This window comes from Haliotis rufescens, unplaced genomic scaffold (genome assembly GCF_023055435.1).
Source record: "Haliotis rufescens isolate VD_foot unplaced genomic scaffold, xgHalRufe1.0.p SCAF_8, whole genome shotgun sequence".
Taxonomy (NCBI): domain Eukaryota; kingdom Metazoa; phylum Mollusca; class Gastropoda; order Lepetellida; family Haliotidae; genus Haliotis; species Haliotis rufescens.
Window position 1 is genome coordinate 1,659,718 of NW_025964372.1, and position 17,135 is coordinate 1,676,852.

Genomic DNA, 17,135 nt, shown 5'->3' on the forward strand with positions numbered 1-17,135 from the left:
GTATATCTACCAGACTCTCTGCACATCTGTCTCAGTCTGTGTGCCCAGTGTCTATGTGATGGGTACTGTTCCAGCAAACACAAAAACATAACCAAGGTGAGCTGGGATTAGAACCCACGATCACAGGTTCCTGGCATGCTCAAGGGATGCAACTCTGCACAGCAAATATTCGTAATAAGTCTCTAGATGGAAAGCTAGGACCTGTTACTTAATTAAAAAGACAAACACCACACAACGTTTGTTGTCCTTCATGATTTAATGTTACAAATTGTAAAACACAGGAGAAAGAATCTAAATTCAACATTTGATAAATATCACAGACAAATACCTTCATACAATATTAAATACAGATAAAACTTTTGACATTTGGTAACAGCAGAATGGTATTCAGCAAAATATTCAGTTTAAAATACTGGTTTGCATATAGATGGTATAGTCATATCAAAACAATGAAAACAAATGTTTGGACGGAAATTCAAACTTCACAACTTCAAGGCAAATATTTGACCTGATCTTGTGTACCTTGGCAAGCTTTGATGATAAAAATATTCAGCAGTATTACATGTTATGGAGTGGATGGTTAAACGGCGCTTGAAACACAATGTCTGCGATCTACATGCAGGCTCAGTATGGGCGAAATCCCAAAGTGATGCAGATCAAAGACGTTTACCATTTTGGTCAAACCCACATGCCTCTGTATGGTCATTATCACACACAATGTGGAATTCAGCCACATGATCATGGGATCCTGCTGTGCCTAAGGGACACAACTCACAGTGAATTGTCATAGAGACAGACTTGACACAGTGTCTGGCCTGTGTACATGAAGTCCTAGGGAAACGGCACACAACCATTTAAGACAGAACCATCATCTACAAGTGGTTCACGCCATGTCTTCATACACACAAAATGCACAATAAATAAAAAAATTATCAAATCAAAATATTTCAAATAACTACAGGCCTTCAAGAGTACACAACTGTTACATGCAAAAACCGGTCATACATACACTGGTGTTGCATACAATCATCACTTTCATCACACAGCCGTGAAGATAACACTCAGGGCAATATCAGGAGTTGGGTTTAATGCTGCTTTAAACAGTACCCCAGTCATGTCACGGCGCGTCATCTTGATGTGGGAGGAAAGCTCCTGTGACGCAGGTCTCACACTTTTACCACTTTGGTGAAATCACAAACACGAGTATGGTGCTGACAAACCAAGACACAATCAACGTGATATGGGATTGGAACCCAGTATTACCGATTCCAGGCAGGTAGAAAGAATGCAGATCGGCACTGTGAGGGTCACCATGGACAACTGGGCCACCTTCCTATTTATTAAAATATGAATTATGAGGAACAAGATGTTTATTTTATGCGGCCCTACAGAGAGAGGTTTGGAAAATGTGAAAGTTAAAAATTTGCTTTTTATCATTTTTATAAACTGCTGGCACAGTGAGTGAAAAAAGTTGCATTAATTCCAATTTAAAAAATATGAATATATGAATTGTTGATTCAGTGCACTCTGTTCAGAGCTTCCATTACCACACGTTTCACAGATAACATGAAATTGCCTTTTTATCCCACACAGGATATTGTTAATTCAGCAGATGTGTCTAATGTTACAGACTCCTACTAAATACTTACATGCATGCCACAACAACAGCATACCATAGCCAGATAACTGCATATATTCATAAATATACAGAAAAATATATAACGATGAGTAAGTGCTGGAGATTTTCCATGGTTTCTACTTTGGTGTGGTGTTGGCAAACCTCACAGAGAGGAAATCTGGGATTCGAACCCTCAAACATTTGCACACGTCTTTTTTGTTGAAATCACGAAAGGTTTTATAGACAGCAGTCGAAATACCAATTACAACTGCAATTTAATAATACTATTTATCGTTACCAATATATAGCAAACCTAATTTTAATATTTATCTGTTTGTAGGCATATGGTTCGGATGACTTCATTGAACATAGTTACAAGATAACACATGACATATTTTAAGCTGTTGAGATGGGCTGGAGCTAAGGAATGAAATATGATGACATCCCCTTCCTCCTAATCTACTTCCTCTTCCCTTTGGCTGAGGACTTCTTCTGCGGACTGTGAGGAACAGGAAGCTTCTTCTCCTCCTTCTTCTCTGCCCGCCGGACGACGGGGGTGGTGGCCGGGGTTCTGCTGGAGGTAGGGGTGCGGGTGGAGACGGAGGAGGGCGTGGTGAGGCTGATGGGCGTGGTCTCCTCCTGGTCCCGGCCGGTCAGCTGGGTCATCTTCTTCTCCAAGGCCCGGAGCTGCTCCTGTACCACAGTCAGCTCCAGCTCAGCCGAGGCAGCTCGCTCTTCTGCCTCCTGGGCGCGCTGCTCCGTGTCTCTGTTGGGAGAGTGAGTGAGTGAGTGAGTGAGTGAGAAATAAAGCAGTCCTGGTTACATGTGAATGAGTGAGTGGTGGGTGGTTGGGAGAGAGTGAGTGATCGAGTGAGTGAGTGAGTGAGAGATGTAGCAGTCCTGGTTACATGTGAATGAGTGAGTGAGTGGTGCTTGGTTTGGATAGTGAGTGAGTGAGTGAAGCAGCTCCTGGCTGACATGGGTGTGGCTGGATAGATAGTGACATTCAATTCAATTTGCTAAATCAATCTGACTTCCTAGAAGTATATATGTTTAAAATGATTCTGTTTAAGTTTAATAATCTTGTTACAAATAATTGCAATGAGACAACGGCAGTGATTTTCAACGTAGCAAACATTTTCAGAGATTCCATCATCAATTGTCCAGCATCGTTAAGAGATGATGACAAGGATGACCTCCCCGTGGTCAACTTACAACAACTGGGTCTGCAGGTTGCCAACAGCAGCCAGGGCCTCAAAGGCTCGTTTTGTGTCTGGAGTTCCCGACTTGCTGGCAGTCTGTGTTTCAGGAGCCTGGAAACAACAAACATTATCTATATACCACTCAAAAGAATTAGGGAAACCCAATTGTTACATGTGAAAACAGTTAATTTGTAGTCAAATGAGTTAGGAAGTGAGTTGGGTTTACGCTGCTTTTAACAGTATTCCAGTTATATCACGGCGTGACAGCTAAATGTGGGATGAAAGCCCGAAGTGATACAGGTCTCGACGTTTACCACTTCGGTGAAACCCACGAGCACGGGTATGGTGCTGACAAACCTAGAAACATAATCGGGGTGAACCGGGATTCAAACCCACAATCATAGGTTTCTGGCGTACCCAAGCGACGCAACTCTGCACAGCGAATCGCGGCGCCTGAGACGACTGGGCCACCCGTGCCCCCTTGCCACCAAATGACGAACACTCATGGGATCAGAATCTCTTGCTGTGTAAGAACATTACTATCTGATAAATATGTAAATGAGGTACCTCAGCAGGAATTACATTTAATAAAGCTTCATGAATTCATGCAATGTATGCTTGCTCGATATACTACTGTCTAAGGGAGCAACTATTTAAATTTTTGTATTTTGGTTTGAGATCAGCATTTATTTTTTCAAATGTTTAAGAGCTCAATATTTGTGATTATTTAAAAAAAAAAAAAAAAAAAAAATGAACTATATTTTAGGGGGACTTTAAAAAGGTTCAGTCAAATAGGGGTTTGATTATTCTTTTAGCACACATATTCCTCTCACCGCCTGGACATCGGAATGTAGCCCTGCTACGTGGGTGTTGTCATCCGTGCCGATCAGTTCCAGCTTCTCTCCGGCGTCCTCCACAGGGGCCTGGGGGATACGTGACACGTGAAAATCTGACATTCGGAACTATTTTTCAAGGTGTGTCAACCTAAACAGTTTCAATATGGACATAATATATTCACTTGAAACATTTCAGAAACTGAACAATTTAGCAAATGATACATCTGTCACCCACAAATGTCAGCAGCTTGACAATCAGAACGTTCAGAGTTATTTATTTGAGGCTTGTGAAATTTAAGTAAATAATCTTAATGTTGCAACATAAGAATACATAGGTCGATGAACACTTACGCTCATAAGTAAAGAGGTGAGTGAGTGAGTGAGTTGGGTTTTACGCCGCTTTTAACAGTATTCCAGTTATAACGCGGCATGTCAGCTTAATGTTGGAGGAAAGCCCGAAGTGATGCAGGTCTCAGACGTTTACCACTCCCACGGGTATGGTGCTGACAAACCTAGAAACATAATCGGGGCGAACCGGGATTCGAACCCACAATCATAGGTTTCTGGCGTGCCCAAGGGACGCAACTCTGCACAGCAAATCGTGGCGCCTTCGACAACTGGGCCATCCTAAGTAAAGAGGTGGTGTATCCACAATACACCTCTGGTTAAAACAAGGTTGGTGAGATGAAATGGGATTTAACATCGCGTCCAAGATTATTGCACTTACATCGCGACATGCATGCACGTGTGTGTGGGGCTGCGTGTACTCGTCCGGACTGATGCCGATTTATAGTGCTAGCCTCACTGAGATACCATGCCGCAGTTTAACATGAATACCCCACCCAGACACAGTATACTGACACCGAGCCGACCAGTCCTTGTTTTAGCCCCTTAATGCCGAGCGCCAGACAGAGTAACAACAAGAACCATCTTTTAGCGTCTTTTGGTATGACGTTGCCGGGGATCGAACCCCGGACCTTCCGCTCTCCGGGCAGACACTCCACCACTAGACCATGAAGGTGGTCGGTAAAAACAAATAAACCACGGCAACAAGGCTATAAGTGAGTTTTTTTCAGTCTTGTACATGCGACTTCTGGCTGAAGTCGGCAACTGGAGTTAATCAACTTGCCTTTGCGCTTGGCTTATGACAATCCAAGTTTGTTTCCCCGTTTAACAGAAAACATCAAATCAAATTACTGAATCAGCACTTTTAACAAACCCAGTGGCAGAGGATGTATTTACCAGTTTTTGATACCAATCCCAATACAAACTACATCAGTGTACCAGTTTCATTCAAGAAATGTGTAGACTATCACTCAGACCGAGCAGAAACATCAGAGAGTTGGTAGCTAAGCATACAGCAAACAAGTGCAAAAGGGAGCGTGGCTCACTAATACCCCCGACCCGCCTAGTGTGTCAGTAGTTACAAATTAAATAGCTAGGATAGGGTCAGCTTAGGGTTTGAAAAATTAAAAAAAAAATGGAAAATTAATAAAAACAATTTTTTTCTTTTGACTGCACCCCTTCATATGACACAGATTATATGTACTAAGTTTGAGATGAATCCACTGAATAGTTTAAGAGAAATCGCGCGGACAAAGTTTTCAGACGGACGGATGGACAGAAGGACAGACAGACGGACGGACGGAACCTTGGTATAACTATATACCCCCCGACGTTTTGTCGGGGGTATAATAATCTTACCGGTTGATTCTGTTCTTGTTCTTGTTCTTTTGTCTTCTCTGCATCGGCTGTTTCTTCAGCTGTTTCCTCGACTGTCGTCTGCTCCACACTTTTGTCTGTCGTCTGCTCTTCCGTCTGCCCTGCCGTCTGCTCTTCCGTCTGCCCTGCTGTCTGCTCCGATGTCTGGCCGGTGCTGCCCTCTGCTGGAGTGGGAGTGGGGGCCGGAGTAGTCTCCTCTTGTTTCTGCAGATCAGAGGGTCCTACAGTTACTTCCTCTACAACTTCTATCTCAAGAAATCACCAAATTTCCATCATTGAGAAATCACCGCTTTTCTGAGATAATTGATTTCAGTCTCTGATGCACCCAAGTGTGTGGTATTTAATAATAGTCACTCTGAATCGGAAAACATCCCATCGGTGGCGATGTTAGACATCCAGACACTCAAGTCTATTTTTCAGGAACATAAAACAAGCCTTGGAAGGGTGAGTTCTACACTGCATGTCAAATTCCAAGCTCTCTGTTGTCCCGAAAACTTGTAATACACTCTCTTCGTCGATTCTATAGTGTTTTCTGTCCCAAAAGTATGGCCACACATATACTGACTCTTGAAATAACTATAAATCGGCATCACCTAGTATTACACATATCGCGATTCCAAATGCCTAACAACAATGATTGAGAAGGAAGTATGGTACATTTCTTTAAATATTAGATTCCACGGTGATGCGGTTGTATTTCAGTCTTTCTTTATTGTTTAACGCTGCACTCACCAATATTCCAGCTACATGACGCCGGTCTGTAAATAATTGACTCTGGACCAGACAATCAAGTGATTGACATCATGAACATCGATCTACACATTTGGGATATGATGACATGCATCCACCAAGTCAGTGTGCCAGATCACCTGATCCTGTTAGGCCACTTACGACAAGCTTAGTCGCCTGTTACGAAAAGAATGGGTTGCTGAAGACCTATTCTTTAACTGGACCTAATGCGGTTATCAACCCAGCTGTTTCAATCAGAAGTGGTAATTCTGATTTGAAACCTCAGATCGACCAATCAGTTTCGATTATTTTCCAAATTAATGGTAGAAGCCACCTTTAATGGCTTTTAAAATCTCTCTCTCTCTCCCTCTCTCTCTCTCTCTCTCTCCCTCTCTCTCTCTCTCTCTCTCTCTCACTAGGCCACGGAGATGGTCAAAACACAATGAACATCATGGGCGGATACAGCTTTTTTGAAAAGGGGGGGTGCACAATTAAGATCTATTTATTGTCTTTGGTGGTAATTTTTACAGAAATTTTTTTTTTTTTCGAAATAAAAAGGGGGGCTGCGCACCCCCGCACCCCCCCTCTGTATCCGCCCATGAACATAATGATAATTGAATGCAGTTTGCAGAATGATGTACAAGCAGAATGATGTACAGATTTTTTTATTTCACTGAATCGAACTTGCAACCTTTGTATGTGAAATCAAAGCTGATAAAACTCTTCACTTGTTAAAAAGGTTTGGTTTGAGATGTCAGTGATAAATAAATATGCTTCCTCCAGTTCAGGGGGCACGGGTGGCCCAGTTGTCTAAGGCGCCGCGATTCTCTGTGCAGGGTTGCGTCCCTTGGGCACGCCAGAAACCTATGATTGTGGGTTCGAATCCTGGTTCGCCCCGATTATGTTTCTAGGTTTGTCAGCACCATACCCGTGCTCGTGGGTTTCACCGAAGTGGTAAACGTCTGAGACCTGCATCACTTTGGGCTTTCCTCCCACATTAAGCTGACACGCCGCGTTATAACTGGAATACTGTTAAAAGCGGCATTAAACCAAACTCACTCACTCACTCCTCCAGTTCATGGAAAGAGTGTCTGAAATATAAAACTTGTAATATACCATGGAAATTGTTGTTTATGACAAGATTGTCAATTAGAGAATGGTACCTCAGCAAGCTCAGAAAAGACTCTACCAATCCCTTAGTTACAAAACTACTCGATACTCAGTAATTCAGGGTAAGTACACCTCCACCTCAGTCATGCTCAGATCAATGTTCGGGTTACGAAACATCTTCAGTTTGGTTCTACTCCCTGTAAAACAATCAATGTTCTCTCTACTCCTACCTGGGGCGTTGGAGCTTCTGGTGGCTGCTGCTGCTGCTGTTGCTGCTGCTGCTGCTGCTGCTGCTCCTGCTCCTGGGGCTCCAATGGCTCCTTATCATGGTATCCTTCAGGTCTGACTGAGCTGACCTGTGTCTTGGACTGACTGTCCAGAGGTCCGAGGCGAGGGAACAGCTCCTCCACCGTCTCACCGGTCAACTGACTGGTCAAGATCTTAGCTGTGTGGGTCCAGTCTTCACATTCGCCCTGATGGACAGATATTTCAACATCAATTATTTCTTGACAAACATACATATTGAAGAAATTCTCTGTTCTTGTCAAGGGCCGACCACATAGATCGGGTGTCAGTCAGACCGGTGACCTGGCTGATTGTGTGTCATCATACCCCGATGGCATGGGACGCTGCTCATAATATCAATCAAGGGTTTGTCTAGTCCAGACTTAATTACATACAGGCCACAATCACATGACTGGAAATTGTGTTGTGTTAAACACAAAGAAAACAAGAAACACTTAAATAGCCACAACCCACACTGAAAACACCGGCCTATATTTCTTTAGGAAATCAGCTGGGGTCACAGACTCATCGATGTTCAAGTAGAGGGAGAGTGCTTCCTAAAGATGGAGGACATGAGCAATATTGACAGCATTTTAGCCACTGGTGTATCAAAATTCAGGTGTTTTTTATTTTTTATACACATTAATAATCTGAATAATCAAAATGATTTCTAGATTTTTTGCTCATTTCTTAAATGACGGATTGGGGTCCCTATCCACGTCCTTAAATGAGTCCGGTCTAGTGGATCAGGTCCCTGTCATCCCCGTCCTTAAATGAGTCCGGTCTAGTGGATCAGGTCCTTATCGTCCCCGTCCTTAAATGAGTGAGTGAGTATGGTTTTACGCCACTTTTAGCAATATTCCAGCAATATCATGGCGGGGGACACCAGAGATGGGCTGGGAATCGAACCCAGGTCTTCGGCGTGACGAGCGAATGCTTTATCCACTAGGCTACCCAACCGCCCCCGTCCTTAAATAAGCCCGGTCTAGTGGATCGGGTCCCTATCATCATGTCCTTAAATAAGCCCGGTCTAGTGGATCAGGTCCCTATTATCATGTCCTTAAATAAGCCCGGTCTAGTGGATCGGGTCCCTATTATCATGTCCTTAAATAAGCCCTGTCTATTGGATCAGGTCCCTATTATCATGTCCTTAAATAAGCCCGGTCTAGTGGATTGGGTCCATATCATCCATTTCCGTTCCGGGGAACAATCATGAGGATGTACTCACCCTCAGCCTCCGCAGGTCCCGGAGTTCCTGGTCGGCGTGCTCCTCCATGTTGTCCTGGCGCTGCAGCGTGTTGTCCAAGACGATGCCGTCACAGCAGCTGGCAACACCACAAGCAGAACAACAACATAACATGCTGTTTCCTACAAAGTCATGTCATCTTTCACTAATTTAATTACTTCAATTTATAGATCCTTAAAAAAAAGTATAAAAGTCTGAAACAAGACACAATTCCTCAGAAAAAATTGCAGTTCCAATGATGTCTTGACTAGGATTGTCATCTAGCGTTCTATGACAGTGTTATACCCCAAAACATGAACCCAAAAATATGGTAGGAGGCACATTGCAGTAATAGATTTAGTACTTGTTTCTTTTAATTACAAAGTGAGATTATTGTAACAAATGCTATATGTGGGATAACACTTTCTTAGTAAAGTACAGATTCTAGTACTTTTTTGGGTTGAGTCCCGTCCAGAATTCGAACCCGTACCACCTGAGTGAGGCACCTAATCGCCAGCACGCAAAGATTATTATTTTTATTTTTCCCCTTCTGCCTTCTAACGGCTTGAATATTGCTGAAAGTGACAACAAAGAAAGAAAGAAAGAAAGAAAGAAAGAAAGAAAGAAACAAACATTTGGCAAATATGATTCGGGACACCATATTAACAGACATGACATGACATAGGTCTGTACCGATACACATGTCGCAGTATGATGCCTATCAAGACAGTGAAATTGCGGTATGATACCCATCTTGATAGTGAAATTCTGATATCATAAATGATAACTACCTCAGGAGCAGGGCTGGGACGAGTCCAAATTTACTACTTGGGCACCCGACTCTACCTAATCTGGGTACCCGCTGTAGGTCTCAAGAGTTGGGTACAAAATGTCTGATTGGGAATTGTTTTACTGCAGCCCTGGCAAAAACTATTTAGATACAAGTATCTAACGATCAGATCATGGTCACTGAAGTTGACTGAAGCTTTATCTTTACTCAAACATATACAAGTCAAAAGGAAAGTGTGCATCATCAGAAAGAAATGGGAACATTAATGACTTGTAGCGTAACCGCTGAGCTATAGTGATTATTTGGTCAATAAACAATATATCACGTGACATCAGTCCAGGTTGTACTGTGGGTACCTGGGTCCTACTCAGGACCCACCCGACCCATGTACCCGAGCTACCCGTCCCAGCCCTACTCAGTAGTGAAATAGTACCGGTAAGATACCCCCCCAAATCTAGAGTATCTAATGGTTAGTCCCTCCTCGCGGCCTGAAAATATTCAAATTAAAATGCATCCCGTCTCACACTGGGATGAAAATGTAACAATGAATGTATTCAGGCCTTGAAGCATATAACGTTTCAAGTTGAAAATACAGCGCCAAACATTTCAACTCCAACAAACATGAAAACATAGCGCCAGAACAAAGTCTGGCTTCCAGATGGCCGAGACCAAAAAACCTTCACTTCATGGTGAACAGACACCACTGGGCCCCAGTCCACAAAGTGATCTCAGCTTCGACTGGTTTCAAACTATGGGAGCTAGGATCATCTTAGCACAAAGATGCAATTTCTTTCCAAAACCTTGGACCAGTTGTCAAAATAGAAACAAATGAGACTTATGTCAAAATCTGGGGTGTGTGGGGTGTGTATGTATGGTGTGTGTGTGGTGTGTATGTCAAAATCTGGGGTGTGAGGTTTGTGTGTGTGGTGTGTGTGTATGGTGTGTGTATGTGTGGTGTGTGTGTATGGTGTGCGGAGTGTGTATGTATGGTGTGTGTATGTGGGGTGTGTATGTATGGTGTTTTGTGTGGTGTGTATGTATGGTGTGTGTGTGTGTGTGTGGTGTGTGTATGGGGTGTGTGTGGGGTGTGTGTGTATGGTGTTTGTGTGGGGTGTGTATGTATGGCTTGTATGCATGGTGTGTGTATGTGTGTGTATGACTTTCTTACCTAGCTTCAATCACCGTTAGATCCCTCAATATATAAGAAAATAAATAAGTTTGATCACATTGAAAAAAAATAGTGTTAGTAGGGATGAGATCAAATGGCCAAATCTCTGTTCTTTTGATCATGTGGAATGTTTGTGTGATGTGACATGAGGGTCACGTTGTTGTTGTTATGTTGCCATAGGAACCATGTCCCACACAGTTAAAGTACTGATGAAACTAGGAATAGTGAAGTTGTGGCTACATCACACACTCAAAGCAACATGTATTACCGGTACTTGTCTGGTGCAAGCTGGGAAACAATTATTCTTTTGTTTTTCCATAAGTTTGATTTTCAGGCCTGGAGGTCATGTAAAAAAAGCATCAAACAGGGGAAAAAAATTCACTTTCTACTTTCAGGCAGATCTGAACCAAGTCGTACAAAAGCCGCCGGACATCCCTTTGTGTCATGAAGCCCTGGGTTAACATGCCAAGTTGAACAGACAACGGAACCTGAGTCGACGCGAGTGACTCACAAGGTGAGAGGGAGAGACAGAGTGGAGGCCGTGGCCACCACCGGCATGTCTTCAACGTAGATGTAGACGCTGTGGCTGTACGCCTCCAGAATCCGCCTGGCAGAGGGTCAGGTGCACAACATGGGTTAGATAAGTTCACAGGCGGGTTAAAACAGGGTTAAAATAGCCAGGAAATGAAAGACCAGTCTTTGAGTCTGAGGTAGTGTTGAGGTAGGGCTGGGTAGACTGGTAGTATAGTGGTAGAGAATGGTAGAATGGTTAATCAGATCAGGGCAGCATTATGGTAGGACTGTGGTAGTATTGAGGTAGGGCCGGGTAGACTGGTAGTATAGTGGTAGAGAATGGTAGAATGGTTAATCAGATCAGGGCAGCATTATGATAGGACTGTGGTAGTATTGAGGTAGAGCTGGGTAGACCCGTAGTACAGTGGTAGAGAATGGTAGAATGGTTAAAAAGATCAGGGCAGCATTATGGTAGGACTGTGGCAGTATTGAGGTAGAGCTGGGTAGACTGGTAGTATAGTGGTAGAGAATGGTAGAATGGTTAATCAGATCAGGGCAGCATTATGATAGGACTGTGGTAGTATTGAGGTAGAGCTGGGTAGACCTGTAGTACAGTGGTAGAGAACGGTAGAATGGTTAAAAAGATCAGGGCAGCATTATGGTAGGACTGTGGTAGTATTGAGGTAGGACTGTGGTAGTATTGAGGTAGGACTGTGGTAGTATTGAAGTAGGACTGTGGTAGTATTGAGGTAGGGCTGGGTAGATTGGTAGTATAGTGGTAGAGAATAGTAGAATGGTTAATCAGATCAGGGCAGCATTATGGTAGGACTGTTGTAGTATTGAGGTAGGGCTGGGTAGACTGGTAGTATAGTGGTAGAGAATGGTAGAATGGTTAATCAGATCAGGGCAGCATTATGATAGGACTGTGGTAGTATTGAGGTAGAGCTGGGTAGACCCGTAGTACAGTGGTAGAGAATGGTAGAATGGTTAAAAAGATCAGGGCAGCATTATGGTAGGACTGTGGCAGTATTGAGGTAGAGCTGGGTAGGCTGGTAGTATAGTGGTAGAGAATGGTAGAATGGTTAATCAGATCAGGGCAGCATTATGATAGGACTGTGGTAGTATTGAGGTAGAGCTGGGTAGACCTGTAGTACAGTGGTAGAGAACGGTAGAATGGTTAAAAAGATCAGGGCAGCATTATGGTAGGACTGTGGTAGTATTGAGGTAGGACTGTGGTAGTATTGAGGTAGGACTGTGGTAGTATTGAAGTAGGACTGTGGTAGTATTGAGGTAGGGCTGGGTAGATTGGTAGTATAGTGGTAGAGAATAGTAGAATGGTTAATCAGATCAGGGCAGCATTATGGTAGGACTGTTGTAGTATTGAGGTAGGGCTGGGTAGACTGGTAGTATAGTGGTAGAGAATGGTAGAATGGTTAATCAGATCAGGGCAGCATTATGGTAGGACTGTAGTAGTATTGAGGTAGGACTGTGGTAGTATTGAGGTAGGACTGTGGTAGTATTGAAGTAGGACTGTGGTAGTATTGAGGTAGGACTGTGGTAGTATTGAGGTAGGGCTGGGTAGACTGGCAGTATAGTGGTAGAGAATGGTAGAATGGTTAATCAGATCAGGGCAGCATTATGGTAGGACTGTAGTAGTATTGAGGTAGGACTGTGGTAGTATTGAGGTAGGACTGGGTAGACTGGTAGCATAGTGGTAGAGAATGGTAGAATGGTTAATCAGATCAGGGCAGCATTATGATAGGACTGTGGTAGTATTGAGGTAGGGCTGGGTAGACTGGTAGTATAGTGGTAGAGAATGGTAGAATGGTTAATCAGATCAGGGCAGCATTATGATAGGACTGTGGTAGTATTGAGGAACTATTCCTTGCAGTAAAGCTCTAGCATGTAGGAAGTACTAACACTATGTAATGTCACAGGCACTTACAGGGTGACATAGTTGGAGAATTTCTGCAGCCTCTCAAACAGCGACTTGGCATTCTCGTGCAGCAGGGGTATCGACGAGCTGCCCAGTAGCACCATCTCACCAGCCTCCACAGAGTTACCCTCCTTGTCCGGTGCAAGACGCAGCAACATCTGAACCATCCACTGCACCATCTCAGCATGCAACGTTGACACCTACACACCAGACACCAGGTTCATCATTGTCCTACACAAGTGGAAAGGATCTCGAGGAAAACGGAGGAACTTTATATACTACTCAACACTTGCTAAGGACACTATGCCTTCGACTTAAGATGACTATTTTGGTCCTTAGCTAATGTTGTGTAGTATATGCTACACAAACAGTCTCACTTATTTTACTAACTTTCATTTCATCAATTCATCTATTCCATTACGACACAGTAGGCCAAGCGATTTAAGGCACTCTGATTGGAGTTAAGTCCCTTAGGTATGGTTAGGATGTGCTGATTGTGGGTTCAACTTCCAGGTTAACCTTGATTCAGATCCATGCTCTTGAGTTTCACAAAAGTGATAAATAGAGATTATTTGCTAGCATGTGTGCAATAATTATTATACGAAACGAGAGTAGAATTCATGAGAGTGAATTCTTGTATTTCCTGACAAACATGAAAACACAAATTCTTACACAAGTTTTGTAAAATCAGCATTACCCATTATTTCTTTAACCTTTTGAGCTCCGCTTTAGAAAAAAACACAGATCACGACTGCCGACTTAGAAAACAACAAATTTTGAATGACATCAACAATCTTCGGTTATGACGCCGGTTCTAGTGTGACGTCACTGTGGCCTCTATGATGACAATTAGATTCAAAAGACATCAACATCCGGATAACATAAACAACAGACTGGCTCCTTTGAAGTGATATTTGCACTGGAGCACATACCATGTTTATGAACTCGGGTATTTCTAACCCAATTGGTAATAAATGTATATACTACTCTGTTTCCATAGGGATCGTGAGCGGCCAGGCAGGTGTACATGTGTCTGATAGCTCAGATATGTTGTCAAACAAATAGTATTTAATACGGCCATGGGACTGAAGTATGGGCAGTTTCATTTCAAGTTGAACAAGCATAAAATACTCATATCCCTCGCCAATATGACATGTCTGGTTGTGTGCAAGGCATTAGCCCTCTGGAAACTAGGACTACCGCCATTTTCAGTCTAAGTCAAAGTCATTGCTTTGGAAACTAAAAAAATACATTTTTCTAAAATTCCAAACTATCAAAAGGCACCAGTTCACTAGACCTACTATGTGCCAAGTGTGGTTAAGATATCTCTCATGGTTTTTGAGTTCTGTAGGGATTATCCTTGAAATTTTTACCTATGAGAGAAAATCTCCTGGTCGAAAAGCAATGAGATTTGGGATGTGATGAGATTTTGCTAATTTTCAGAGATACATGTATTTCATCTTGACACAGTGGGGAAACTGTATTTGATTGTTGGTACTTGTGACTCGATTAATGTTGCAATTAATGTTACTAGATTATAAAGATATATCCTTGGATATCCTATTTTCGAACATTAATCATTCCACTGTGAATACATGTATTAAAAAATATTAGCATTAGTATTAACATAAAATTACATTCGACTTATATTTCTGTTCATTGTCAACTTTAGGAGAAATTACACCAATATGTATGTATTTCTGTTCATTGTGGACTTGATGGGAAATTATTCGCGAGGACAATTATAGATCGTTTAGGAGGCATGTTTATCACCATCAGCTGTTCATGTCGTTGGCATGCAGGAGACAACAATCTGCAGTTATCAAATTTCAACAATGTGTGTTTAGATCGTAATTCAATATATTTGACATGAAATAGCAAATGTTGTAAATGGTGTAACAGTTTGTTGGCCAAAAATATATTATTTACATTCCAGTGCTTTCGTCAATTTCCGTCTGACGTGTACTATATCAGAGGCCGGGTCTCTGACCATATCAAATTAAATCTATCAATATGGACTTTTCAATTAATTAGAAGTGACAGTTCATTATACAATGACAATTGCTCCAGGTTCACCCTGTGGTTTTATTAGCAACAGTTAAGTCATTTATTTCACAGAGAAGGCAGCGTGTTTGCCATGTGCAGCAGCCAGAAAATGTTTACAAAAAGACTGTTGACATTCACGATGTATAAGAGTTACCTTTGAATGATTAAGTCATAGTTCCCAATTTTATGGACGAATTTGGAAGCAAAGTATCGTAGCATATTCTAAAAAATCTAAATCCAACTTGCTTTTTGGCCACAAGAAATAGTTCAAAATTTGTAATTCATGCACGGTGGCCATTCTTGCACGAGTCATCTTCCCGAGGCAAGTGAGTTAACTGACTATAAAAGTCCAGTTTCCACCCTTGCCGAACGAGGCTGGTATTATGGAGTTACATTTTGGCTGGACTAATGAGTCTATGCATAGTCCAATCAAAATCTCGCACCGAAATTGAAACCGGTTCGTAAAGTGTCATGCAGATTTTGGTCGACTGCAGGATTTGCAAAGCATGTGCACCGCTAACTCGTTGTCAACAAATATTTTCTATATCTTTTCATGTTTTAAATCAAGGTGCTCACGTGATTTGATGCACTTTGTGATGTAAGACTCGTTTGATCACAATATAGATCTTGATTATCGATCAGATCGTCTTTACTGGGCGCCACTGTTTTGTTTGGAGCAAATGCTAGTGATACGAGAGGTTGAATCTGATTGGTCAATAGGAGAGGCATACTCGTAATAGCCACTGGTGGCGCTAGTTCGGCAAGGGTGGAAACTGGACTTTTAAAGTCAGTTAACTCTCTTGCCTCGGTAAGATGTGCACGAGTGTACGTTCATGAAAACCTTGTATCTGAAGGCTATAGGCGAATCTCAACTAAAATACGATTGTTTCTGATCTGAAATTTGCAGATTATTATGGAGAAAGAGTTATCGAAATTTGCTCATGTTTTGAAACTTTACCAGTGATTGCCTTTTTTTCTCTTCATTTCTGCATGGACACAAATACATGTAGATCAATGTCTTTGATTTCTGGTAGGATTTAAGTCTTAAAAAAATATGTTAAACGACTTGGAGTTGTAGATCACGGAATAAGATTTTCGTGCACTGCCAAAGTGTTTAGTTTGTAAAAACCAAACACTGGTTTTGCCAATCGGGGTTGCGCGCTCCACCATTGTCAGCTGATGCAAAGCTCCATGCAATGTTATAGGAATCGGTTATGAATAAACTTGCGTGTAAGTTTCTTATTGACATTTTTAGGTACCGTAGATAAATTTATTCAAGCAATACGACATTTTCGATTTTCGTAGGTGAAAATGAGAGTGTTAATGCAGATGAAACTATTGAAAGATCTACGCGGTTTTCAATCGCGCTGACTGACTGTTGATGCGATATCTATGACAACTATGAGAGAATATCGCGGAATTGAGGCGTAAGTTAATCCCTGGTTCTGCTTCGGTAATGAAACGTGATGGACGGATGGAGAGCACCCTCTCCTATATCCCCCTTCCACTTCGTGGGGGGGGGATAATAAATAAGGATACTTAGTTCAATAAGTTGTTGTTGCCATGTTGCCCCACAGTATCAAATATATCAGATGCTGAGTAGTATATTATTGTCTGCAACCTGCACTTCTTGGTGATGGCGGATATTATGCAGAAGTACTGAAATATGACACAAATACTGTTCACTCAGTCTGTCCCTCAATGGCCTTGACCTACCTGCTCAACCAGCTTAGCATCCTCGCTGTCGATGGTATTGCTGGCAGTGGTCGCCCACTTCTGCGTCTTCCTCACCGTGTCGTGGATGTCAATGCTGCAACAGACAACAGCTCATTGCTTATAGTTGGGCTGACTTGTGTCTGTGTTAGATGCCCTGACATGGATCATCCTTGGTTATCCAGGGTATTATATCTCCAGTCTATCAGAATAAATACCTTGGACACATGCACAACCACTTT

General features: G+C 42.3%; 1 protein-coding gene across 2 annotated transcripts in view; it reads right to left on the reverse strand.

Annotated features, from left to right (window-relative positions):
• Nucleotides 1–1,742: 1,742 nt before the first annotated feature.
• The window catches only part of LOC124144651 (axonemal dynein light chain domain-containing protein 1-like), a 45,521-nt gene continuing 30,128 nt past the window's right edge, over nucleotides 1,743–17,135 (reverse strand). The window contains exons 19-27 of one of the 2 annotated variants that reach the window (XM_048389476.1): nucleotides 16,897–16,990; nucleotides 13,144–13,334; nucleotides 11,197–11,292; nucleotides 8,731–8,827; nucleotides 7,448–7,690; nucleotides 5,361–5,582; nucleotides 3,654–3,743; nucleotides 2,834–2,931; nucleotides 1,743–2,384 (exon numbers count right to left, since the gene is read on the reverse strand). In XM_048389476.1, the coding sequence (XP_048245433.1) occupies nucleotides 2,078–2,384; nucleotides 2,834–2,931; nucleotides 3,654–3,743; nucleotides 5,361–5,582; nucleotides 7,448–7,690; nucleotides 8,731–8,827; nucleotides 11,197–11,292; nucleotides 13,144–13,334; nucleotides 16,897–16,990 (1,438 nt within the window). In that variant the 3' untranslated portion in view covers nucleotides 1,743–2,077. The remainder of the gene's footprint in view (nucleotides 2,385–2,833; nucleotides 2,932–3,653; nucleotides 3,744–5,360; nucleotides 5,583–7,447; nucleotides 7,691–8,730; nucleotides 8,828–11,196; nucleotides 11,293–13,143; nucleotides 13,335–16,896; nucleotides 16,991–17,135) is intronic. The other variant, XM_048389477.1, reaches the window with a different exon arrangement.